At 40.3% G+C, this 26,211-nt stretch overlaps 2 protein-coding genes across 3 annotated transcripts in view; both read right to left on the bottom strand.

Moving 5' to 3' along the window:
- RPS10 (ribosomal protein S10) overlaps positions 1 to 26,211 on the bottom strand; it is a 163,322-nt gene that overhangs the window by 95,007 nt on the left and 42,104 nt on the right. The window contains exon 6 of one of the 2 annotated variants that reach the window (XM_049653423.1): positions 956 to 3,701. The exons of the other annotated variant lie outside the window; for it this stretch is intronic. Within the exon in view, the coding sequence (XP_049509380.1) occupies positions 3,510 to 3,701 (192 nt within the window). The 3' untranslated portion in view covers positions 956 to 3,509. Of the gene's footprint in view, positions 1 to 955; positions 3,702 to 26,211 lie in introns of those variants that run through there. 2 annotated transcript variants of the gene reach the window in all.
- Positions 1 to 26,211, bottom strand: part of NUDT3 (nudix hydrolase 3) — a 125,385-nt gene that overhangs the window by 90,556 nt on the left and 8,618 nt on the right. The gene's annotated exons all lie outside the window — the stretch shown is intronic.

Below are 26,211 nucleotides of genomic sequence, written 5' to 3'. Positions count from 1 at the left end.
TAAATTATACTTGAATAAAAAAAATTTTAAATAGTAAATAAAAAATAAGTACTTGTATTTTAAAATTCTTGTATTTTGGGGGCACCTGGGTGGCTTAGTCAGTTGAGCAGCCAACTCCTGATTGCTGCTCAGGTCATGATCCCAGGGTCATGAGATGGAGCCCCCACATCGGGCTCTGCACTGAGCACGGAGCCTGCTTGGGATTCTCTCTCTCTTTTCCTCTGCCCCTCCCCCTGCCCACTTTTTCTCTCAAAATAAAAAAATAAAAGTAAAATAAAAATAAATAAATTTTAAAATACTTATATTTTTACTAATAATTTCTAAATAAACCGCTAAGGACAGTTTCTAAATCCAAACAACAGAAATCTATATGTAAATTCTATCCATCCTTTAAGGCTCAACACATGTCACAACCTATAACAGGCCATCAGTTGAATATAGGATACAGAAGGAACAAATTTCTTTCACAACAATATCTATCAGATGTGCAAATTGTACTCAACTGGGCAAAATCTCTAATATATAACAGGAGTATGTTCCCACACTTCAAAACTAATAGCAAAAGAAAAAACAGAATGATGAATATGTGCATCTGGAATTTTCTTAGTGGGAATTAAAGGTTATTCATACCTTCCATGTTGCTTACTGAAAGATTCTTCCAAAAAGCATCCTGAAATCTCTTCTCTTTCATCATTTAGAAATAAAATTATTCTAAAAATATGAAATAAACCAGTAGTTTTTTAAGATTCAAAGGTAAAAAATCCAAACGTCCTAACATATAAGCAACTTTTGTCTATTCTGTAAAACCATAATGCACAGTTACATTTCAATGTACATTTCAACATGTATTAGGTACCAAATAATTTCTTTGTTGAGAAATCACACTTTTCCTACATGATTAAACTAAATTGAGCAATGTGAATTATCTGGTAAATGAGGAAAATGTAGAAATATATTTAGATATTAACATTCATTTATTCATCCAAAAATTATCTCTTGAGGATGTATATGCATGAGGCTCTTTCTTGTCTGGGCACTGGGGATACACAGATGAAAGTGACAGGAGACTGCGGCTCTCATGGAGTCCACTGTTAAGGCAGGGAGTCACGTCACAGATAAATAAGGGGACTTCAGACGGTCACAGGTGCTAGGGAGAAGAAAGAGCATGATGTGATAGTGTGTGATGTGGATGGAATGCTACATGAAAGAGGGCCAGGGAAGACCTCTCAGAAAAAAACCAACAGACTGATCTAAAGGGACTCATCTTAATTACTTCACATCATTTATCACATGCCACCTCAGAATGGTGAAAAGATTTTTAAGAATCCCTACAGAAGATTACAGCTAGCAATGAGCTGAACAGGTGCCCAGATGGTCTTCTCAGGAACCTCACGGAGTTATCAGGCAGCTAGCTGGTATGGACTCTGAAGACAGGAACTCTAACCCTGACCTCTTCCTGGAATGACTAACGCTTGCACCTGTGCTACAATACATACTACTCAAAATCCTGGAAACAAATCTGAGATTGCCTAGAGGAAGTTTATTATAAATCTCTTAACCTGAATAAGGACCTGAAACATAATATTTAGAAAGTCTTACTTTTTTTCTGGTTTATTTTTAAGAATTGGTGACTTCTGAAAGAACACGGCAAACACTCAAAATCTAAACAGATTACTCATAGACTATTTCTGACAGTTTAAACCTGCCCTAAGCTTGGTTTTGCTGCCTTCTTGGCACCATTCTATGAGACAGCTCCAGGATGTTCTTTGAACCCAAACAGGACCATGTTTTTTGCTCCAGAGAAATATTAAAAGCAAACAGTTCAGGGGCACCTAGGTGGTTCAGTCGGTTGAGTATCTGATTTTTGATTTTGGCTCAGGTCATGATCTCACGGTTTGTGAGATCGAGCCCCATGTCGGGCTCTGTGTGAGAGTACAGAGCCTGCTTGGGATTCTCCTCTCTCTCTGCCCCTCCCCTGCACATGTGTGCGCATGCTCTCTCAAAATAAATGAACTTAAAAAAAAAATTTTTTTTTTAAAGCGCACAGTTCATTGGGCGCCTGGGTGGCTCAGTCAGTTGGGCGTCCGACTTCGGCTCAGGTCATGATCTCGCAGTTCGTGAGTTCGAGCCCCGCGTCAGGCTCTGTGCTGACAGCTTAGGGCCTGGAGCCTGCTTCGGATTCTGTGTCTCCCTCTCTCTCTGCTCCTCCCCTGCTCATGCTCTCTCTCTCTCTCTCTCTCTCTCTGTCCTTCAAAAATAAATAAAAACATTAAAAATATAATTTAAAAAAAGCGCACAGTTCAAATCAGCTTGGTTCTTTGGTCTTAGTGTGAGAAGCCAAGCTGTCACGTAACCTGGAGAAAGGCAGAGTTTGGGAAGTGTAGGGTGGGGAGATGGCAAAACTGGTTGCCTTCTTTCCTCCTGCACTTGGTCTTCACACAACTATCCTTTAAGTTCAGGATCTTTCAACCATCCCAGGTTCAAGTCAGAAACCAAGGGGTCACCTTCTCCCTCTCCTTTATCCCTCGTAGCCAACCTGTTCCCAAGTCCAGGGGATCTTCCCCTCTACACCTCGGAAATCTGTCCATTCTCCTAGCTCTGCAGCGGCTAACCTGATTCAAGGTATGTTACTTGACAGGACCACTACAGTAAACTACCCAACTGTCCGCCAGTATGTGTGCTCTTCCCTCTCTCATCTATTCCCTACCCTGTAGCCCGAATTATCTTTCAAAACAAAAATCTGGTCAAATATCCTACTCATCCCTGCTTTTATTAAAACTCTTCAAAGCAATGCCTCCCATTACTTTAAGAATCACAACTGTGATTAGATGGGTGAAAACAGAAATGAGACAAGATTGGCCAAGTACCGACGAAAGCTAGATGAGTGTATTAATACTAGCCTCTCTTCTGTGTATGTCTGAGATTTTCCACAATAATAAAAAAAAAAGTTAAAAAATAAATAACAACCAAGAAACAAAGACCTAAGGCCAAAGACGACGGCTGACAAGGACCTCTACGGTCTGGCCCCACTTCATGTTTGTGCTCCGCACCTCTGCACCACTGGCCTAATTTCAATTCTTTAAACACTGAACTCCTGCTTGATACAAAGTATTTGCACATGCTGTTCCATCAATCTGGAATGCCCTTCCCAATGCTTACTCAACTCCTACTCATTCTTCAGAGACCAGGGCGGCCTTCCCCAATACACCCCTGCCCACCACGTCCACATCAAGGTTTTCTGTCAAATGCACTCACTTGACTGATGTTCTTTTCCCAGACAATGTCACTTTAGTTTGTGATCAAACATTTCTGAGTGTGACAACTCTAAAGTTCATAAGAGCAGAGTCCATGTTTTTGCTTATCGGTGAATATCAAGCATCTAGCACAGGACTTGGCAGAGAGCCAATGATTTAAAGGTAGCTGCTGAATGATCTATTTTACTACCTAAGACTATCAATGGAACTGCTTTCAAACTCCCTGTAACAAAACACATTCTAAAGTTTTGAAAATTATTTGCCATTTTGGTCTCCGTTTTCTGCAAGTGGCACAGAGGAATCATTCTTATTTGTTCCCTCAGTAGTGTCTTTCTTTTGGGATATTGGAGTCCTTAGCATTCCCGTCACGGAAGTATCATGATTACCCACCAAAAATAACCACACAAACCCACAACCCGGTCTCTTTTCACTCTTTTTATAGTTGCTTCTCCTCCTTCCCCCAAATCAAGATCAAAGGAGTAGAGGACACATGGCAATGAATTCTCTCTCGGACCCCAGGAACTTCCCTTCACGTCCTGCTCCAGATGGCTGGCAAGCAGCTTTCTATTAGGAATGCTTCAACAGAGGCCCCAGGACTTCACCATTCTGCTTCCCTCGTGATCGCCACAGACAGTCCTTCTGTAATATATTCCAGGCATCGTCACAGTGCCATTTATATTGTATAATTCATGTGGGAAACTGTAACATTAAATGGGTCTGTCTTTTTATTTTATCAAAACACCTGGGTGACAGGCAGAAATGAGATTTAAATAATTCTGATTATTTTAACGTGTGAACATTTAGGGTAACAACTCATGTATCTGGACAGTGACATCTTGAACATTAATTTCAATATTTCTTAGAACTACAGTGCTATTAGGACCCTAAGAAATAATTTTACGGCCAGCCAAGAGACTAAATTTATCAAAATATCTTTTAAATAAAGACTGCATCAAGTATGTGGAAAAGACTTCACCAATTAATTCAGCCACCATTAATCCAAATTTATAATTGAGGAGCTGCTTACAAATTTAACTTTTATTCTACCTATGACCTAAGTAAACTGACAGTAAAGTCCAAAAACAATTTAAGCACCCTCCAGCACTTGCTCATATGGAAATAATCCATGTTAACTACTAATCACTCTTCTTGTCAATTACAGCTAGATAGTAGGGCCCTTCACTCAGTAGGAAATACTTGAACCCTATGTATATATGTATCTATCAATCAAGAAAGTTCCATAGGGGGTGCCTGGGGTTCCATAGGGGGTGGCTCAGTCGGTTAAGAGTCTGGCTTTGGCTCAGGTCATGATCTTGGGGTTTGTGAGTTCGAGCCCCGCATCGGGCTCTGTGCTGACGGCTCAGAGCCTGGAGCCTGCTTTGGAATCTGTGACTCCCTCTCTCTCTGTCCCCTCCCCGCTCATGCTCTGTCTTTGTCTCTCAAAAAATAAATAAATGTTAAAAAAAAATTTTTTTTAAAAAAAGAAAGAAAGAAAGCTCCATAGTATAGGCATATCTCCAAGATATTAAGGGTTTGGTTTCCAAAGGCCACCGAAATAAAGTGAATATCTCCGTGAAGTGACTCAAACGAGTTTTTTGGTTTCCCAGTGTATATAAAAGCTATGTATACATTATACTGTAGTCTATTCTGTGTGCAATAGCATTATGTCTCAAAAAAACAAAGTACATATCTTAATTTTAAAATACTTTAATGCCAAAAATGTTAACTGTCATTTGAGCTTTTAGCAAGTTGTAATCTCTGATCACAGGTTACACTAACAAATATAATAATGGAAAGGTTTGAAATATTGCAAGAATTTTCAAAATGTGACAAACACAAAGTCAGCAAATGCTATTGGAAAAATAGACCAATCACACCTGCTTGATGCAGGGTTGCCACAAACCTCCAATTTGTAAAAAGCATAGTATCTACAATGCACAGTCGAATGAGATATGCCTGTATGTAGTCCAGACTATTAACTCGCAATTACTGGAAAATGAGTCTGAATTAAGAAGGTTCTGCTTAAAAACATAAAAAAGGTTCTACATATTTTTTGTTTAAAAACACAAAATTGGCCCCAATGCAGAGCAAGGGAGTAAGCAAACTTTAAATTCCTTTGTAAAAATTTGGGGTAACCTCTCTTCATAAACGTTAAGCAACTGCTAAACTTGTAAGAATAAGACTACTCGAAACCTGAATAAGGGCATTAAAAGATTTTCATTCATTTTTAGAAATTTTTTTGCTAAGAAATTTTCAGTAAAAAGGTTTAACAGAAATTCTTTCCTAATCTAATAAGGAGAGTTCTTAAGACTGCTTTATTATTGGGGTGCCTGAGTGGCTCAGGCAGCTTATGTGTCCAACTTCAGCTCGGGTCATGATCTCATGGTTAAGGAGTCCAAGCCCCACATCAGGTTCTGCACTGATGGTATGGAGACTGCATGGAATTCTCTCTCTCTCCCTCTCTGTCTGTCCCTCCCCTGCTTGTGTGCTCTCGCTCTCTCTCTCAAAAAATAAACTGGAAAAAAAAAAGAAAAGATTGCTTTATTACTTGCTATTATAAAACCAGAGCTAAAGGGCAGACCTGAAAACTAGATCATTCTCTACCTGCAGGAAAGGCTGCATTTCAATTTCAGACAGTGGGAGACTATCTTTAAGGAAAGACCTGACAGCCTATTACAGTATTTATTTCCTGATTATCACTGGGGTCAAATGTTTGCCCTTGTATTTCACTAATTCCCCCTGGTAACATTAGTCCCATTCTGGTGTTTACTGGAGGTTGAGTTGGTTATATATACCAGGCCACTGACTAAGTAATCCCTCTTCCGTTTTTCTCTTTAAGAAGTATGGCTGTTTTTGGTGTCAGAAAATTTGTCTCCCTCTCTCTCTCTGCCCCTCCCCTGCTCGTGCTCTGTCTCTCTCTCTCAAAAATACATAAACTTAAAAAAATAAATAAATAAAAAGGAAATTCTGACACATGCTACAACATGGATGAAACTTGGAAGACACTGTGCTAAATGAGATAAACCAGTCACAAAAAGATAAATACTGTATAATTCCACTTATATGAGATACCTAGGGTAATCAAACTCAGAAATGAAGTAAAATGCTGGTTCCTGGGGGAAGAAGGGCAGACAGAAAATTATTTGATGAATATAGTTTCCATTTGGGAAGATGAAAAAGTTCTGGACTTTGTAAATGTAAATGTAAGCTTTGACAATGTAAGTGTACTTAGTACTATGGAACTCTGCACAAAATAGTGCTAAACTTCATTGTGTGTATTTTATCACAATTAAACATTTTTAAATAAAAAAAAAAAAGAAGTATGGCTGTTTATCTGGTGGTTACTAGAAGACTTAAAGCGATAACCCTATATTGCCAATTAATCATATGCTCCTATGGAGCACCAACCACAGCACTAGTGTTCCTAGGTGGCACTGACCAAATGTTTAAATCAGCCATTTATTGTGTTTAGCCAGCCTCCAGTATCAGGGCCCTTAAGAAGGTTGTTGATACCTATCGTTGCACAGAACCAAATAACTTGATATCACATTCACTGCACAGCTTGCCTGCCAATTTCTTAAAATGTGTATAGAACTTTTTTTTTTTTTTTTTAAGTTGGCTCTATGCCCAACGTGGGGCTGGAACTCATGACCCTGAGATCAAGAGTCACATGCTCTACCGAATGAGCCAGCCAGGCGCCCCATGTATAGAATTTTTTTTATTAGTCTTCTACTTCTTTATCTTTCGGCATATTGCCTACAGGTGGAATTAGGTGACAGCTTCCAGTTCTTCCATACTCACAATGAAAAGCTTTGCCTGTATATGTAATTTTTCCAGTGAAGTCTAAGCTATGTACCCGGCAATCTTCAGGATTACTGTCAGTCCACAATATAGTGTCAATTCTGCAGAATAGGCTGTCCTCCTCCTGTACACAACCAAGGCAATGATCATTCTCAAGAAGCCCCTGTACCATTAATCCAGGATGCAAAAGAAACACGTTAAGGGCACTGAAACTCAACCTACAGCAATGCCAAGAGATGTGACCTGAAGGGAAAGAAATGTGACAGCTGATCAGCCTGACCATTTCAGAAGGGCTGTGCTACCAGTAAGAGGTGACCCACCACCAAAACAAGCTCCATAAGTCCTGGACTTAGCGACATAGCAACAAAGCGAGTGAGAAACCAGCTAATCACCTTTGTCTTTTCAAACCTGCACATCAAATACCAGTTTACAACATCGCAGATACAAAAAAAATGACCATATATGTATGACACGCTAAAGATCAAGAGCAGAGGAAAAGCTGCAAAAGCATGAATGATGGAGGGTCGGTTTTGTTGCTTCTCCTAAAGGTAGCTGTTTGAAGGCTATGATGATATACTTCAATAATGAAAATGAATTTGAGCTTCACACAAAAGAGTAAATATTAAGCAACATAATTTCAAATGTGTAACAGACCACTCTGGGCAAAGTCCTTAAGCAGTTCTAGACATGGGTGACTTGACAAAACTGTGATCTATGGGTTTGTTTGCTTTTCTTCCTTCACTAGAAAGCAACTGGCCATTGGTTTTACAGATCTGCATCATGTATCAAAGTTCAAAAACACATTTTCCATAACTAATGCCTGCTGCTTTTATTATTAGTGCTAGTAGCCTATAAAACAGACTTGATGTAATCAGCTGTTTTTACCCTTTTGCTTTTCAGTTAATAAAGTTTTCTGACACCTTTCTATATTATTTACAAGAACGGTGAAGTATAACACGACCATTAAAACAAGGATAATTCTAAGGTACAACATGACTGCAAAAGCTAATTGTTTGAACACAAATATTAAGATATCAAACACTAACCAGGCAGTACATTTAAAAATACTCCTTGATACAAAAGGTAGGATGCAAAAATTTAAATAAACTTAAAAAAATGTAAGTACGTCTCACTCAGTGAGACTATGGAGCCAAAATGGAAGCTCTGTCACAGATAATCCTAGAATTCGCATGAGGTAATCAGACGTGAAGTTCGCAAGCGGCCTAACTTCTGGTTATATCACATTACCCCAGGCTGTCCTTTTGCGGCTTCTTTGCCATTTCACAGCTGTACCTGACGCGGCACGTTGCCCTTAATTGCTCAACCCTCGCTCTCTTGGTTTTGTTTTGCTGAAAATGCAGATGCAATCTGAAAAGAATATCCACATGCTTCCATCTCTACATCTCCCTACCTTACTGCACCCAGGCCCATAAACCGGGTCTCTCCTCTTAGTACCACAGAGGCACTATTTGTGCTCCAAGTGGAAACCAACCCAGTGGTTTTCTATGCCCCACTTAAAAACATTGCTCCAAGCGATTCTCCCCCTCTCTTCTGCATAACGACTTTACCTCTCTACCAAAGCATAAAACATGCTGTATTTCTCCCTCAAGAAGAAACAAAACCCTCTCTTGACCCCATATCCCCCTTCTATCTACTGCTCTCCTTTATAGCAAAATTATTCAGTAAAATTGTCTGTAACTACTGATCTATATTCTTTTCCCACTCACTCCTGAATCCACTGCAAACAGAATTTTTCCCCCTTATCAAAGTCACCAATTACCTTCTTGTTGCTCAATCCGATGGCCAATTCAGTCTTCATCCACTTGACCCATCAGCAGCCCTTGTCATGATGACATTCTCACTCTGCGCTGAATCAACTTTTCCTTGGCTTCCAGAACACATACTCTTCCGATTTCCTCGCTCCCTTGCTTGCTACTCTTTCCTTATCTCCTCGGCCTCTAAATCATGCAGTGTTGAAGGGCTTAGTCCTCAAAGTGTCTTCTCTTCTATACCTACTCATTCTCTTTGTGATTCTGTCCAGGATTGTGGCTTAAAATACCACTGATAGACTGACAACTTTCAAATTTATACCTCCAGCCCATTCCTCTCCCCTGAATGCCATTTTCTATATATACCTCATCTTTTCCCCATCCCAAACCTGCTCCTTCAGTCGTTTACTCCATTCCAGGGAAATGGCAGCTCTACCCTTCCAGATACTCTGGTCAAAAAGCTTAAGGCCCCCCTTGACCCTACTCACATCTTACACTCAACCAATCAACAAAATCCCACCTTCAAGAATAACCCAATTGTGACTTCATATGACCTCCACTGTCACCATTCCAAAGACCTTGACTGAATGAGATTGTATCTAATAAAATTCCTAACAGTGTCTGGCACAAAAAAGCACTTGACTAATAACAATGCCCTTCCTCCCACCAAAATTTCACATCAGGCTGCAGTTAAGAATCACTCAGAAAAAGAGGTTCTCAAAACCTCCTTTGGGGGCTGGGGGGCACAGGTCCCTGAGGGGCCAATACTATTTTCATATTAATACTAAGATATTATCTGCCCTTTGCACTCTTATTCTCTCATGTGTGTACAGTGGAGTTTTCCAGAGGCTACGTGACAGGTAACAATGTCATCACTCCGACCGTTAATGGAATGTGTACTTGTATAGTCTTGTTATCTAGAATTTTCTAAGATAACAGGTTTAGGATACAAATATGCTTCTCAGAGATTAACTCAGTTTGATCGTTCTGTGCTCTTACCAGTCATTTACACCTGCTATAAATTCCTACAACCTGAATATTGCCCTACATATCATTAATCCAAATTCTGAAGCTTTGCTTATGCCTACACAAAAACACAAACAATACATTCTGTAGCCTAGTTTGGCAATAGTACATTTCAAATTTTTAAATTTTTCTAAATTTTTAAATTGTATCTAAAACTGTTACTTTACCACCATTTTATTACTTTAACAATATTTTATTCTCAAATAAAAGACAATGTGTCTATAACTTTTTTATATTTAAGGATAGACTATTTCTTTAAAAAAGGAAGATTAGAAGACTTGATTTCTCAACCCACAGTTGCACCATCCATGTCTAAAGATGCTGAAAATGATGAAACTGACCATATCAGTGAGTTGTCAGATTCATGAAAAGGAGGAGTCTACTCCAAGGAAACTGGATGAAACTGTAGTAAGAAACAAAAATATGGAAGATGGAAGCCATCTTACCCTTAGATTTGTAGATGTTAATAATCTACCTTATTATGTTTTATGCAACAAAGGTTTTTTGGTTTTTTTTAACCTTTTTAAAGTTTATTTGTTTTGAGAAATTGAGCACAAGCAGGATCAGAGAGAAGGAGAGACAGAATCCCAAGCAGGCTCCACACCATCAGAGCAGAGCCCGATGCGGGGCTTGAACTCATGTACTGTGAGATCATGACCAGAGCCAAGATCAAGACTTGGTCACTTAACCAACTGTGCCACCCAGACGCCCCAACAAAGTATTTTTTAATATTATTACTGAAGCATCATACTGAGACTAATCATTCAAAAAAAAAAAAAAGGAACTGAATATTTTACACACCATAATCAAGTGGGATTTATTCCAGGATGTAAAGATAGTTTGACCTCCACATATCAATACAATACTCTACACTAACAAAATAAAACACAAAAATTACATTATCATCTCTGGGTCGCCTGGGTGGCTCAGTCAGTTGAGCATCTGACTTTGGCTTGGGTCATGATCTCGCGGTCTGTGGGTTCGAGTCCCGTGTCGGGCTCTGTGCTGACAGCTCAGAGCCTGGAGCCTGCTTTAGATTCTGTCTCACTCTCTCTCTGCCCCTCCCCCACTCATGCTCTGTCTCTCTCTCTGTCAAAAATAAATAAACATTAAAAAATTTTTGGGGTGCCTGGGTGGCTCAGTCAGTTAAGCGTCCAACTTTGGCTCAGGTCATGATCTCGCGGTTCGTGAGCTCAAGCCCTGCATCGGGCTCTGTGCTGACAGCTCAGAGCCTGGAGCCTGTTTCAGATTCTGTGTCTCCCTCTCTCTCTCTGACCCTCCCCCGTTCATGCTCTGTCTCTCTCTGTCTCAAAAATAAATAAATGTTAAAAAAATTTTTTTAATTTTTTTTAATTCTGAAAATTATATCATCTCAGTAGATACAGAAAAAGCTTTTGACAAAATTAAACATCAATTCATAATAAAAACTCTCATCAAAGTGGGTAAAAAAAGAATGTGCCTCAACATAATAAAGGCCACATATGACAAGCCCAAGACTAACATCATACTCAAAGGTGAAAAACTGAAAGCTTTTCCTCCAAAATCAGGAACAGAACAAGGATGCCCACTGTTGCCACTTTTATTCAACACAGTACTGGAAGCCCTAGCCAAAGCAATTAGGCAAAAGAAAAGAAAAGAAAAGAAAAGAAAAGGCATCCAAGTCAGAAGAGAAAAAGTAAAACTGACTATTTGCAGATAACATGGTCTTATATGTAAGCAAACCTTAAAGACTCTGCCAAACTTAGAACTAATAAATTTCATGAAGTTGTAGGATACAAATTCCATATTCAAAAAATCAACTGCATTTCTATACACTAAAAATGAAATATCAGAAAAAGAAATTAAGAAAATCCCATTTGCAGTTGCATTAAAACGAATAAAATACTTAGGAATAAATTTAACCAAGGGGGGTGAAAGATATTTACACTGAAAACTGTAACACATTCATGAAAGAAACCAAAGACACAAATAAATGGGCAGATATCCCATGACCATGGATGAAAGAATATTATTAAAATGCTCCATACTACCCAAAGCAATCTACAAATTGAATGCAATCCCTACCCAAATTTGAATGACATTTTTCACAAAAAGAGAAGAATCAATCCTAAAACTTGTATGGAACCACAGAAGACCCTAATAGCCAAAGCAATCTTAAGAAGAACAAAGCTGGCTGGGGCGCCTGGGTGGCTCAGTGGTTAGGTGTCCGACTTCGGCTCAGGTCATGATCTCACGGTTTGTAGGTTCAAGCCCCACATCGGGCTCTGTGCTGAGAGCCTGAAGCCTGCTTTGGAGTCTGTGTCTCCTTCTCTCTCTGCCCCTCCCCCACTTGTGCTCTGTCTCTCTCTGTCTCTCAAAAATAAATAAAATGTAAAAAAAAAATTTTTTTATAAAAGAAAAAAAAAAACAACAACAAAGCTGGAGGCATCATGCTTCCAGTTCCAAACCACATTACCAAGCTACAGTAATCAAAACAATATTGGTGTCAAACATACATAGATCAATGGGACAGAACAGGGTGTCAAGAAATAAAACCATGAATTTATGGTCAATTAATTTATGACAAAGAAGCCAAAAATATGTAACAGGGAAAGGACAGTCTCTTTAATAAATGGTGCTGGGAGGGTCACTTGGGTGGCTCAGTTGGTTAAACGTCCAACTCTTGGTTAAACTGGACAGCCACATGCCAAAGAATGAAACTGGACCACTGTGTTACATTATACACAAAAATTAACTCAAAATGAATTAAAGACTTTAACGTGAGATCTGAAATCAGAAAATTCCTAAAAGAAAACACACAGCAGATAAGCTCCTTAACATCAGTCTTGGCAATGATTTTTTTAATTTGAGACCAAAAGCAAAGGTAACAGAGGTGCCACTCTGGCTCAGTCAGTAGAGCATGTGAGTCTTGACCTCAGGGTCATGAGTTTGAGCCCTGCGTTGGGCACAGATTTTACTTAAAAAAAAAAAAAAAAAAAAAAAAAAAAAACTAGGGTGCCTGGGTGGCTCAGTTGGTTGAGCATCCGATTTTGGCTCAAGTCATGATCTCAGGGTTGTTGAGTTCAAGCCCCACATTGGGCTCTCTGCAGTATGCACAGAGCGCACTTTGGATCCTCTGCCCCTGTTCCCCACTCTCGTGCATGCTCTCTCAAAAATAAATAAACATTAAAAAATATTTTTTTAATCATAAAACTCCTTAAAAAAAAAAGCAAAGGCAACAAAAGCAAAAATAAACAAGTGGGATTACATCAAACTAAAAAGCTGCAAGCAAAGGAAACCATAAAAAGGCAACCTACCAAATAACAGAAAACATTTGCAAATCATACATCTGATAAGGGTAATATCCCAAGTATACAGAGAACTCATATAACTCCACAACAACAACAAAACAAAAAAGAAAGAAAAAGATCTGATTTTAAAATGGGCAGAACTAAATAAACATTTTTTCAGGGGTTGGGGAGGGAAATTTTAAACCATTTTTTCAAAGATGACATACAAATGGCCAACAGGTACCTGAAAGGATGCTCAACATCATCAGAGAAATATAAATCAAAACCACAATGAGCATCACCTCACACCTGTTATAATGGCTGTCATTAAAATGACGAGATCACAAGCATTGGATATGGAGAAAAGAGAACCTGTGTGCTATTGGTGGGAATGTAAACTGGTGCAGCCATTATGGAAAACAGTATGGAGGTTCCTCAAAAAATTAAAAACAGAACTATATATGATCCAGCAATCCAACTTCTGGGTATAGCCAAAGGAAACAAAATCACTACCTCGAAGAGGTATCTATATGCCCATGTTCACTGAAGCATTATCACAATAGCCAAGACACGGGAACAACCTAAGTGTCCATCAGATGGATGAATGGATAAAGAAAATGCGACACACACACATAAGAGTATTATTCAGCCAAAGAAAAGAGAAACTGCCATTTGCAACAACCTGGATTAACCTGGAGGGCATTGTGCTTCGTAAAATAAATCAAAAACACACACTATATAATCTCATTTACATGTGGAATCTAAAAAACAAACTCACAGAAACCGAGAACAGACTGATGGTTATGAGAGGTGGGGATGGGAGGGTGTGAACAGGGTCAAAAGCTACAAACTTTCAGTTACAAGATAAATAGGTTCTTGGGATGAGTGCCTGGGTGGCTCAGTTGGTTAAGTGTCAGACTTCAGCTCAGGTCATGATCTCACAGCTCATGAGTTCCAGACCTGAGTCTGGCTCTGTGCTGACAGCTCAGAGCCTGGAGCCTGCTTCAGATTGTCTCCCTCTCTCTCTGTTCCTCCCCTGCTCACTCTCTGTCTCTCTCACTCTCAAAAGTAAATAAACGTTAAAAAAATTTAATAAAAAAAGTTCTGGGGATGTTATGTACTATAGCTAACAATACTCTGGGGGCGTGGGAGGGGGGGAAGGTGGGTGATGGGTATTGAGGAGGGCACCTTTTGGGATGAGCACGGGGTGTTGTATGGAAACCAATTTGACAATAAATTTCATATATTGAAAAAATAATAATAAAAAAAAGAAAAAATCACAATAAAAAAAAGACAAATCTTACATACACTAAAACATACTGGTTTTGAGTATACATTTGGACAATGTGTATACACCCATGTAAATAACATTTAAATCAAGATTGACATAGATTGAAAGAATGGCTGCAAACTCCTGAAATTCCAAGATGGCCATGTGAGTGGACCTGAGCTATCCCCCAGGACATTAAGAGGACACCTGGAGGGAAACCAAGGTAACGCAGCTTGGAACTGGCCAACAACCAGACACACGGATGGGGGGGCCCCCCTACATGATCCAGGTTATATAGAAGTATGTATGAGAGATGTAGATCGGCTGAGTTCATCCAGAGGACAAAAACTATGCAGCAGACCAACAAAATCGTGAGCTAAATAAAGTGAGGTTTGCTTTAAAAACAACAACAACAACAACAACAACAACAACACTCTGTTGTATACAGTTATTTGAAAGTTGCTAAGAAAGTAAATCTCAAAAGTGCTCAACAACAGAAAAAAAGATTTGTAACTATGTTATAGTGGAGAAACCAGACAGACCTCACCTTAACCCAACAATCACGGTTAACATCACCAATAAGTTATACTGACATCATGTACCTTTTGATATGATGCACTGACAAGGGGACATCACTTCTGAGACATTATCGCCAAAAATGCATGACCTCAATCTAATCTTAAGAAACCATGAGACCCAAGTTAAGGAACATTCTACAAAATAATTCACTACATATTCTGTGTGAGACTCAATTTTCTTCAGATACTTCAAAACAACCTATCAAAACACTGAACCTGTACTGAATAGCAGATACGAAAACCCGGCTATCAATTATCTAAGAATATCTGTGGATTTGTAAAAAGTGTAAAATACCACCAATCTTGTCACTAAATCTCACACTTGTTTCTTATTAATGAGCACTGGGGGAAGATGGTGGCAATTCTTTAAGATGGTGGGCTGTCATCTTCAAAAAAATGTGTATTTTGTGAGACTGGAGAAAGATAAAACAGTAATTACTGTGGCTGCCAATATTATATTTGTGATTTAACAATGTCATTTACACGGCATTTACAGCAACAGAGGAACATTTAAATAAATTATTTAATCTATTCAATGGACACACAGACGTTAAAATGTATATGGTGAGTTCAGATTAGGAAAAAAAAATGTTTATCATACATGAAAAACCAGTTTACAAAACTGTATTTAAACCAATCACAATGCTGTAAAAAACAAAAACCATAATGATTAAAGAATTTCCTCCCTATGTTTTGGAAGAAATTAAGAGTAGGTATTTATCCTCCCAACAACTGTGAGCCTGCCATGTATAAAGCACCATGTAGGCACCAGGGAAGATAAACTAGAAGCAGGAGAGATGCATTAGATCTCTGGTAATTTACAACCCAGTGGGCTCAAAAGAAGGGAAGTTTTCCAAATTCACTACAACGAGCGTGAAATATCATTATAATGTAAGAAAGACTAATAAAACTGCCTTCCAAAATAAGTTTTTGGCATTCAAAATTTGCCAAAAATATCCATGTTTCTGATAAATTCACTTCTTCCCACAACACACATGTGCTGGCTCTGGGATGTGTGAGCAGCTGCAGCCAAAAGTGACAATAACCAATAGACGCTGCTAAAGTCAGTATAGATTTTATTTCTATAATTGTATCACAGCCTCTCATTCCACCTGCTTTTTGTTTTGTTTTCCATGCTGGTGCTGGGAGACAGCTTTAGAAATATATCTTTATTCACATTTCTTCCTTTCCACATATTTACCTTCTTCTTGTGGATCTGTCAGAAAAAAACTGTGCCCTTTTCTTCTTTTGGACACATTATTTCACCAGAAATACCACAGTAGACAGCTCTGAACACCCTTTTGGTTTCAGTTCCCTTATCTCACTGAAGTGGCTGGATTTTGTCTAAGGTTACTTCCAGGCTTACAAATGTAAAGATTCTTCCCTCCTTCCGAAGATAAAGCCCTTTGAAAGCAAACTCATATAGCTTCATTTCCTGCATTTAAATCCTTTTTAGGGAAGCCTGGGTGACTCAGTTGGTTGAGCGTCCGACTTTGGCTCAGGTCATGGTCTTGCAGCTTGTGAGTTCAAGCCCTCTGACAGCTCAGACTCTGGAGCCTGATTCAGATTTTGTGTCTCTCTCTCTTTCTGCCCCTCCCCTGCTTGTGTTCTGTCTCTCTCAAAAATAAGTTTAAAAAAAATTTTTTTTTAATTAAAAAAAAAAATAAAAGTAAATAAATAAATCCTTTTTTAAAAAAATTTTTTTAAATATTTATTTCTTTTTGAGAGAGAGAGAGAGAGAGAGAGAGAGAGAGAGAGAAAGAGAAAGCAGGGCAGGGGTAGAGAGAGAAGGAGACATAGAATCCAAAGCAAGGTCCAGTCTCTGAACTGTCAGCATAGAGCCCAACACAGGGCTTGAACTCACAGACCGCGAGATCATGACCTGAGCCAAAGTCGGACGCTTAACCGACTGAGCCACTCAGGCGCCCCATAAATAAATCCTTTTTACAATTTGCTCCATTTAAATTCTTTCTTTTCCAATTCCTACGCTTTTGGATCACACATCACACTAAAGCCTATCTTTGTGCAGTGTGCTAGGCTGTTAAGATCGGGATCTGATATTTTTTCAAGATCTGCACAATCTGTATTAATGTAGTGGAAGCAAACCTCTACTCACCCTTCGACACCCAGATTTACTTCTTTCCCACTATTTCCAACTTCCCAATTCAGTATTAGTCAACCCACTATGCCTTAAGCATTCTGGACAGGATCCCTTTACGACACTTATCTCACTGCCTCATAATTACTTGACCACTGTGATTCCTTCAGTGGATCCTGTCTTAGTAACAATGGCTAACAATTCCCGAATGCTCCACAAGTACCTGGGAGGCGCTTTATCTTCCCTCATTCAAGTTTCACAGAACTTCATGAGTTAGGTGCTACTTATTCCCACTTTACTGACGAAAACACGGACTCCTCTGACCTTACATAATGCTCTTGAATCAGTCCCCACCCTTGAAACACCTCTTCTGTTCCCCTTCCTCTCTACAGCTCCTACATGCAAAGGCATAGGGAAATACAAAAAATATAAATGCTTCTAGCCTCTCTTTTGAAGACAGGATTTAAGTTTCCAGAGTTCTAAAATTCTCCTTCCTGTTTATAGTTTATTCTCCATGGTGCTCTATACACAGCAGGCCCACAACTGCTCGTGAGGATACATACCATTCAACTTCCAAACTTAAAAAACAATCATTTTGATCCCAACCATACCAGTCTGTCAGACTTTCTCTCGCCTCTAAAATGCCTCTGACCAGACCCCTTTCAGTATATACATTTTCCTTCTCAGAATGATGGGGCCATCTGGAAGGAGTTTCCTCAAATTCACATCAATATAATTCAGGCTCTAGGTTTTTTCTTTTCTCCACCCTGCCATCTCAGATTAAAATTCACTTCTTTCCTGAAACCAGTCCTAATCAACCCAAAACCACACTGGATCCCCTTCTAAACATACCTGTTCTCCTCCTTCCTACCTAAATCCTATCCATCTCCTAAAGCCCAAGATTGACTACTTCAGTATTCTGTCTCCAACATGAAGCCCCTCCAAAGCACAGCCTCTCTATACTTCTAATTGTACCATGTACTTTAGTCCTGTCTCTTCCAATTGTCTATCTGCCCCCACTTAAGACACAAAATAGCCGCTTGCTCAACTGCACTGAAATGCCTAAAGAAAATTTAATTATCAATATAGAAAAGCATTCTTCCTGGAGACCAGTGAACACATCCCCAGTATTAAAAATCATCACTGCATCTAGACTAGTGCTTTATATAAAGGCTTCAATAAATTCTTGTTGATCAAGATAGAACTTGGGAGACTACAATGTATATTTTAAGAAACATCCTAGAGCTTTCATAAACCTGCATTTAAAAAGCATTTTTCAGGTGCCTGGGTGGCTCAGTCGGTATGTAGAGCATGCAACTCTTGACCTTTGGGTTATAAGTTCAAGTCCTATATTGGGTGCAGAGATTACTTTGGAAAAATAAAATCTTAAAAAAAAAACAACACTGGGACGCCTGGGTGGCTCAGTCGGTTGAGCATCCAACTTCTGCTCAGGTCATGATCTCGCAGTTTGTGAGCTCTAGCCCCACAATGGGCTCAGTGCTGACAGCCCATCAGTGCAGAGCCTGCTTCGGATCCTCTGTCCCCCTCTATCTCCCCTGCTTATACTCTCCCCCAAAATAAATAAATATTTTTTTAATTTAAAAAAAAAAACATTTTTTAATCTGGTCCTTGACATCCACAAGGTTTAAAATATTAAAAATTCACACATCCTCAGATATTCTTTAGGACAATTCTAAAAAGAGAAACTATAAGCATCAAGGGTAGGGAGGGTATGATCATGCTGATAAGCATTTAGTAAAAACACCAGTGTTCAGGCCAATGTTAGCTACACTGGCTCTAATCTGACTGGATTATTCTTTGGCCATTACTTTAGCAGGAAGAAATTTTTACCACAGAAAAAAATAGAAAAATGTTAAAGCTCTCCCAGAAAAGATAAGAAAAGATAAGATAAGATAAGATAAGATAAGATAATTTGGACTCAACGCATACACATTTCTTCTGGGGTACTGAATTAGTGAGGACGTTACCTTAAAAACTACCCAAGGCATAAGACAGGGTTCTTGGGTTGCAAGCAACAGAAACCAAGTCTGGCCATCTGTAGCCAAAGGAAATGTGCTGAAAGAAATGCCACAGGCTCAGATAATTGGAGAGGCAGGGACTAGAAGGCCAGGCTGGGAAGATAAGCCCACACCATGGCACTCCAGGACTGGCAGCTAGAGCCTCAGCCAGGATCTGAAACACAAATATCTGGTTAGCAAGGTAGCCACTCCCCTTCCCCAGCACTCCCCACAGCCTTCTCAGGACCCAGATTCCAAGGACTGAGCCACCAACTAACGGAGCCTGAGTCCTGCATCCACACAGGCACACCAGAGAAGGGAGCTAGCGCACTGGCCATTCAGTTTTGGGGATGGTAGTGTGGGCCCTTCCTCCTCTCCAAAAGAGGATTTCTCCAAAAAAGAAGAATGCATTGAGGAAAGAAGAGCTGACCAGAGACCCTAGAAATAAAAAGCACTTATCCCTCTCGTCAGAGACATACCCACTTGCAGAGTCACTCTCAGAATGACTCTACAAACATTCTATGCTCTGATTTTCTGCCAGAAAAATCAATCGTTCAATACACTCTAAATCCCTGCACTAGGGCCCACAAACTCCTCTCTAGAGGCTCTAATGTGTATGCTATTGCCTCAGCTGCCCTTGGCCTCTTCTGCCCAGTCTGGCCACAGTATACCCTCCCCCCAAGTCCCTTGATCAAGTCCTCTGCCAAGTCCTTCCCAGACGCACACCTTATAAAACCAAAGAATTCATCCCCCCACTTCTTTCTCACACAGCACTGTATTTCTAGTTTAAAAATTTTGTTTTATTATAAAACTAATCCACAGAGATTATTTTTTAAATTTTTTGTAAAGTTTGTTTATTTTATGAAAGAGAGAGAGAGAGAGAGAGAGAGCACGCGAGCAAGTGCATGAGTGGGGGAGGGACAGAGAGAGAAGGAGCTAGAGAATTCCAAGCTGGCTCTGCGCTGTCAGCACAGAGCCCCATGTGGGGCCTGTGAGATCATGACCTGAGCCAAAACCAAGAGTCAGACGCTTAACCAACTGAGCCACCCAGGCGCCCCCACAGGGACTATTTTAAATAAAATGTAAGTTGTTAAATCAGTTTTCTTTTATGTACTTAAAATACTTTCTTAGACATGCAATAAAGTACTAGTTTTTAATGGTACAAAGTATTGATACCATGAAATAAAAAGTAAGTTAAATTCTGAAGGATTTTCCTGGTTCTAGTGGCAGCTCCAAGGTTCCAAACTGGTAGGGTTTTCTGTTGAGTTTCTTGTTTTCAAGTCCTTGGGGATGAGAAGTGTCTTTATTCCTCTCTCAGACGTTGGTTGGGTGAGACCCTCTTACTTTCTCTTTCTCCAAGTACAGATCTGGGGCAGAGAGGGGGAGGCAGGCTGAGGACAAAAGCTTTCTTTATCCAGAGAAAGGCTTCTTTCTCTTTTTTCTGTCAGGCTTGGACATTTGCCTAAATGGCGGTAGGTACTCCATAAATGATGATCTGAGGAAAGACGTATACTACTTAACAGTGCCGTGCTCCTCTGAACAGGACCCACCGTCACCAAGTACTCTGCCCTGTCTGGTACCTCTCCTCACGCTGAAACTGTCATAGATGACGAAACCAGAGAACCACTGAAGGACTCTATTTTAAGATCTTCTACTTCAAATATCACACCGTACTGCAATCGCTGGTTTAGTTATCGATCTCCACCATCAAACTGCAAGAACATGAAAGCAGGGCCTGTGTCGGCCTCATTCACTGAAATGCAGTGCCGTGCGGTACTGCTCGAGAAGCACAAACCGAACTCATAAACAAATGCAAACCGGGGCTCACGAATGCCACAACGTTCTTCTCACCACAATTCACTACAAGCGCGGGTTACAATGAAGTCAGAAACTGCCTTTTTCTTAGCTTTCTATTTACACAGCTGACACTGAGTGTTAACTGGTGCCAGGCACTGGGCTAACTGTTCTATATATTAAGTGATTTTCCTCAGGTCTCCAACAATACAATAAAAAAGGGAGGTACTATTATTGCTACAAGAGGGAAGACGAGGCAAAGAGACATAAAGTAATTTGCTTAAGATCACCGGCGTAGTGAGTGTAAGAGCCAGGGTTCCAACCCATGTCTGTCTGACTCCAGGGCCCAAGCTCTTAACCACTACAAACATCAAAACTCAAATGCTACTCTATGAGGCCTGGGCAAGGGGGCACAAGTGTGTGAAGTCAGTCAGACTATTCTGACAAGGACTCATCGTGGGTCCAAAGCAAAGAGGTAGGAGTATTTCCATCTCCATAAAGAAATAGGCACTCTCCCATTGTTCTTGAAACATGTAGCCCTTTTATCTCGACCCTTCCACTTCAGGGTGAAATTTACAAGGGTACAAGAACTATTTGACCTTCCTCTTAGCGCTACCTCAGGGAGGCAGTAACACCTCAGCTACCACAATAAATGGTAGCTGTTGCTGGGCCTCGATATCAAAGGGACCACGCGGAGTGGCAAGGACTGTGGCCAACTCAAGAGGGGTGGACAGTCCAAAGGGCAGCCACCAGTCAGCTCTGGCTACAGCCATCATACAGGAAAGCTGGCCCAGAACTGCCAGATCTTCTGATTTTCCAAGAAACCTAAAGACCAGGTTTCTTATTTGAACATTTTCAATACTAAAATATTGGCAACTAATTTTAAAAAATTGTTTAATCATCTTGCAGCCCAAACACAGCCATGAGCCATCAGTCTGTGGTCCTCATGACACTTCAGGGCAAACAGGTTTCCAAAGGCCTCTGACTTTCCATGAGGTCACCTATCTGGCCCGATGTCCTCCACCTGGAATATTCTTCATCAGCTACCCAAATCTAACCGAGACTTCTAGGTATGGCCCCACACACTCCATAAAACTGCTCCTGACACTTCAGCTCATCTTCACAGACTCCCTCAAATTCCCTTAAACACTCCTCTCCATCACTTCTCTAATAGGCTTATATTTTACATTCTACACTACATCCTGCCAACAGCTCACAGCCCCTTAGGAGCACACATTCTGTTCTACACATCTTAACCTCCTCAGTTTAGAGTATTCTTTATAGATATATGACAACTATTTTTGTAATTAAAAAACAATTCTGTTGAAAAAAATCACTCATGGTGTCTAGCACAAGGATGATCCCAAGCTACGTCCTTATTAAATAGTTGATGAACCCTATGGGGCGCCTGGGTGGCTCAGTCGGTTGGGCGTCCGACTTCAGCTCAGGTCATGATCTCACGGTTTGTGGGTTCGAGCCCCACATCGGGCTCTGTGCTGACAGCTCGGAGCCTGGAGCCTGCTTCAGATTCTGTGTCTCCCTCTCTCTCTGCTCCTCCCCCACTCATGCTGTCTCTGTCTCTCAAAAATAAAATAAAAAACATTAAAAACATTTTTAAAAAAATAGTTGGTGAACTTATTTAAATAACATAGAAATATAATTATTACACACAGAAACTTTCTGGATTCTTTTTCTAACTCATTTTACCAATAAAATCTAAAAGTTTCATCTTATTATTATTATTATTAAAGGCAGTCTCCCCAAAGTGCAAAACCTCCCAGGAAAAAAATCACTACAGTGATAGGTGTAAAAGCCCTCAGTGAGGGCTCAGCACATTTAGCAAATGATGACTGAATATAAGTCTAACAACCAAGTCATTTCTGCGAAGAGGAAGGAAATATAATTAAAATTCCAATGATTCAAAATATATATTATTTCAAGCTACTCACAAAAATAAAGTGTTCTATAAAAGCACATAACTTCTTTTAAAGCATATTTTATTAGGATTCCTAAATATTCAAAGGAAAATCACTATCTTTCCTTTGTTTTTAATTTTTTTCGTGATCTCTACACCCAATGTGGGGCTCGAACTCATGACCGTGAGATCACGAGTCGCACACTCTGACTGACCCAGCTAGGTGCCCCCATGTATTTCTTCCTTTTAACAGAAATAGAAGCACTGTATGTCTGAGTTCATATCCATTTCTGTTCATCACTGCTAAGCTGCTCTTATAAAGTACATCAGAGGGGCACCTGGGTGGCTCTGTCAGTTAAGCCTCCAACTTCGGCTCAGGTCATGATCTCGAGGTTTGTGGGTTCAGGCCCCACGTCGGGCTCTGTGCTGACAGCTCAGAGCCTGGAGCCTGCTTCTGATTCTGTGTCTCCCTCTCTCTCTCTGCCCTTCCCCCACTCACACTCGGTCTCTGTCTCTCTTTCTCTCTCTCTCAAAAATAAACATTAAAAACATTTTTTTTTAATAAAGAAAGAATGAAAGAAACAAAGAGAAAATCAGAATAGTGTTAAATAACCAACTAAGAAAAGATTTTCCAGGCAGTTCTTTTTTTTTTAATATCATCTAAAACACATCCATTTTTTTTTTTAAAGTAATCTCTAAGCCCAACATGGGGCTCAAACTCCCAACCCCGAGAACAAGAGTCACATGCTCTACCGACTGAGCCAGCCAAGAGTCCCTCCAAGCAGTTCTTTAAAAGGACTTGACTGTTTTATGAACAAAGAGATCAACTAAGTGTATACAAAGAAAGTCTATTTAAGGGATCATTTCTTTTCTATGTTTATAATAGTCTTGTCTTCTCTATAAGTTTGTTTCTACTTGTGTCAGATTTAAGTTTTTATTGTTTTGTAATAATTTTTTTTCCATGGAGTAGAAATTCATTCACTCTATCTCCTTTTGGAAGTGCTCAAAAATGTTTCATGATAATCGAGTTACTAACTTCCCATTTTGAAAATGAGTTAAAAAGTATCCTAAACTGCCTCAGAATTTCTTCAAGTATATTTGGATAAAGCACACAAAAAGCATGATCTTATCTGCCTCAGATACATAACCCGATTTGCACACAGTCCACTTCTGGGTAACTGTGCTAATAAGAAAGCAGCAGCACACACAATACAAATGATAAAATGTCAAAAATGGGGGGGGGGAACCACTCATGTTTGTTTTGCAAATACTTTTGGTGCTCACGTATGAGTATTTTTGTATCATTCTGGTAATTTTTTTTTCCTATTTCATAAAATAAGGACATCACACTATGATGATCTTCTTCAGTTAGGTTTCTCATACCTAACTCTGGGTTAGCCTTTTGGGGGACTGGTGCAAGGAGATAGAAAAGAAGGGTAAGGCACAGTTTATAAGAAGGAAAAACCCCAGTTTTCTTCCTACTTGAAAAGGGAAAAACCCAGTTCTTCCCTACTGTGTGCTTCTTTCCTGAGAGTCTCCTTCACTACTCACAAAGCACATTTCACTTCGGGCACTTCTGGTCACCAAATGAGTGGGGTTCCCCTACACCAAGCAGGTCTCTGCAACACCAGCTAGGGATCCTACAATTTAACTGAATTCTGACAGGCATCTCTCAACCCAAAGATAGCATCACATCCCACAGGTTAAGAGCTTAGTCCCATAAGACTGCCACCGCCCTTTCAGATGCCAGTCACGAGCCCACGTTATCACCGGTGTTGGTTATGACCAACTGGCTACTGACCAGAGGTTCCAACAACCCCTCCATGGGTTCAATTAATCTGCTGGAGTGGCTCACAGAACTCAGAGAAATACTTCATTATGTTTCCCAGTTTATTGAAGAATATGGTAAAGGATACAGATGAAAAGCCAGATGAAGAGATACACAGGGCAAGGAGCTTCTGTCCCGGTAGAGGTGGGGTGTGTCACCCCCCCAGCCCCCCCACCAGTATGTGTTCACCAACCTGGAAATTCTCCGAACCCTGTACTATCGGGATTTTTATGGAGGCTTCATCACACGGGCATGATTGATCATTAACTCCATTTTCAGCCCTTCTGCCTGCTCAAGGGAATGGGGGGCAGGGCTGAAAATTTCAAGCGTCTATTCATGGCTTAGTCTTTCTAGCGACCAGCCTTCACCCAGAAACTATCCAGGAGCCCACCCAGAATGGCCTCATTAGAACCAAAGACCCTCCTATCACCCAGGAAATTACATGAGTTTCAGGAGCCCTGCGTCAGGAATAGAGGTCAAAGACCAATATTAGAGCAAGAGATGCTCCTAATGTTATCACGTAAGAAATCACAAGAGGATCAGGAGCTCTGTGCCAGGAAGCGGGGCCAGAGACCAACACACACCTTCTAGTATCTCACAGTCTGTCCCAGGAAGAGCTGGAAGGCCACAATTCCACTCAGAATCCTGCCTACACCCCGTTCCACAGCTGGGGACAGAGGCACATGGCCCAAGTGAACAGCTTCCTACCAGTGCTGGGAAGGTACTTTGGCTTAAAAGGCTGACTCTGAGTAGTCCAAACAATGAGAGCTTAGAAATCAGCAAACCCCATCTGACCCAGACAACTGCTAAGCTGCTTTTCAGGGACCCGAAGGCCAGTTAGACAAGGAGCTTCTACAGGGGAGTGCTTTCCTGACACACACACAGCCCACTGCCAACACTGATTCTACACACACACACACACACACACCACTCCATTCCCAGCAGTTCTTCATTCTAGAAGGATCCCTGGCACTTAAGGTAACCAAACCTCAATAAAACTAGGTAAGTGCTGAAAAATCATAGGTGCCCAAGTGGCCTGGATTCAAATATATTCCTAGGAAAAAGTGGCAAGCCTCGATTAAACAAAAATACCCCTCAATCTTTCATTTGCAATGCACCACAGTCTTATCTTTTATAAGATAACTACCTGAGTCCTTCACTCCATGTTCTTTGTACCTTTTGAATTTTGTACTGGGCACATATATTATCTATCCAAAGTAGCTTTTCTGACTAAACTACCCTAAGATTGTGTAAAGAAACGTTAGGGTCTTTTCTTTGGGTCCTTTCAGATTTCTCTTTTAAAAAGATTGCAGTACAGTACTTTCTTTTCTCTCCACTTGTACATTTCTTAACCACAACCTTTTTTAATAAACTCTCACCATCCTGTCACCACCACTTCTGTGCCTCACAGTCAAGGGAAAGAAGGTGGTTTTGAGGGCTGTTGCTGGCGTGTCTGCTGGGTTGCTTTAAGGGACAGAGGAGGACAGAGTAAAGGAAAACCAGGAGAACTGGAAGGGTGGGTAACAAAGCCTCATGGGAAATGGCCTCCCACCTCTGCAATATCTCCCACCACTCTCCTCCACTTGGCCGC

Source organism: Panthera uncia (assembly GCF_023721935.1).
Source record: "Panthera uncia isolate 11264 chromosome B2 unlocalized genomic scaffold, Puncia_PCG_1.0 HiC_scaffold_24, whole genome shotgun sequence".
Classification (NCBI taxonomy): Eukaryota; Metazoa; Chordata; class Mammalia; order Carnivora; family Felidae; genus Panthera; species Panthera uncia.
Note: the sequence above shows the minus strand (reverse complement) of the source record. Positions and strands in the feature narration are given on the sequence as shown.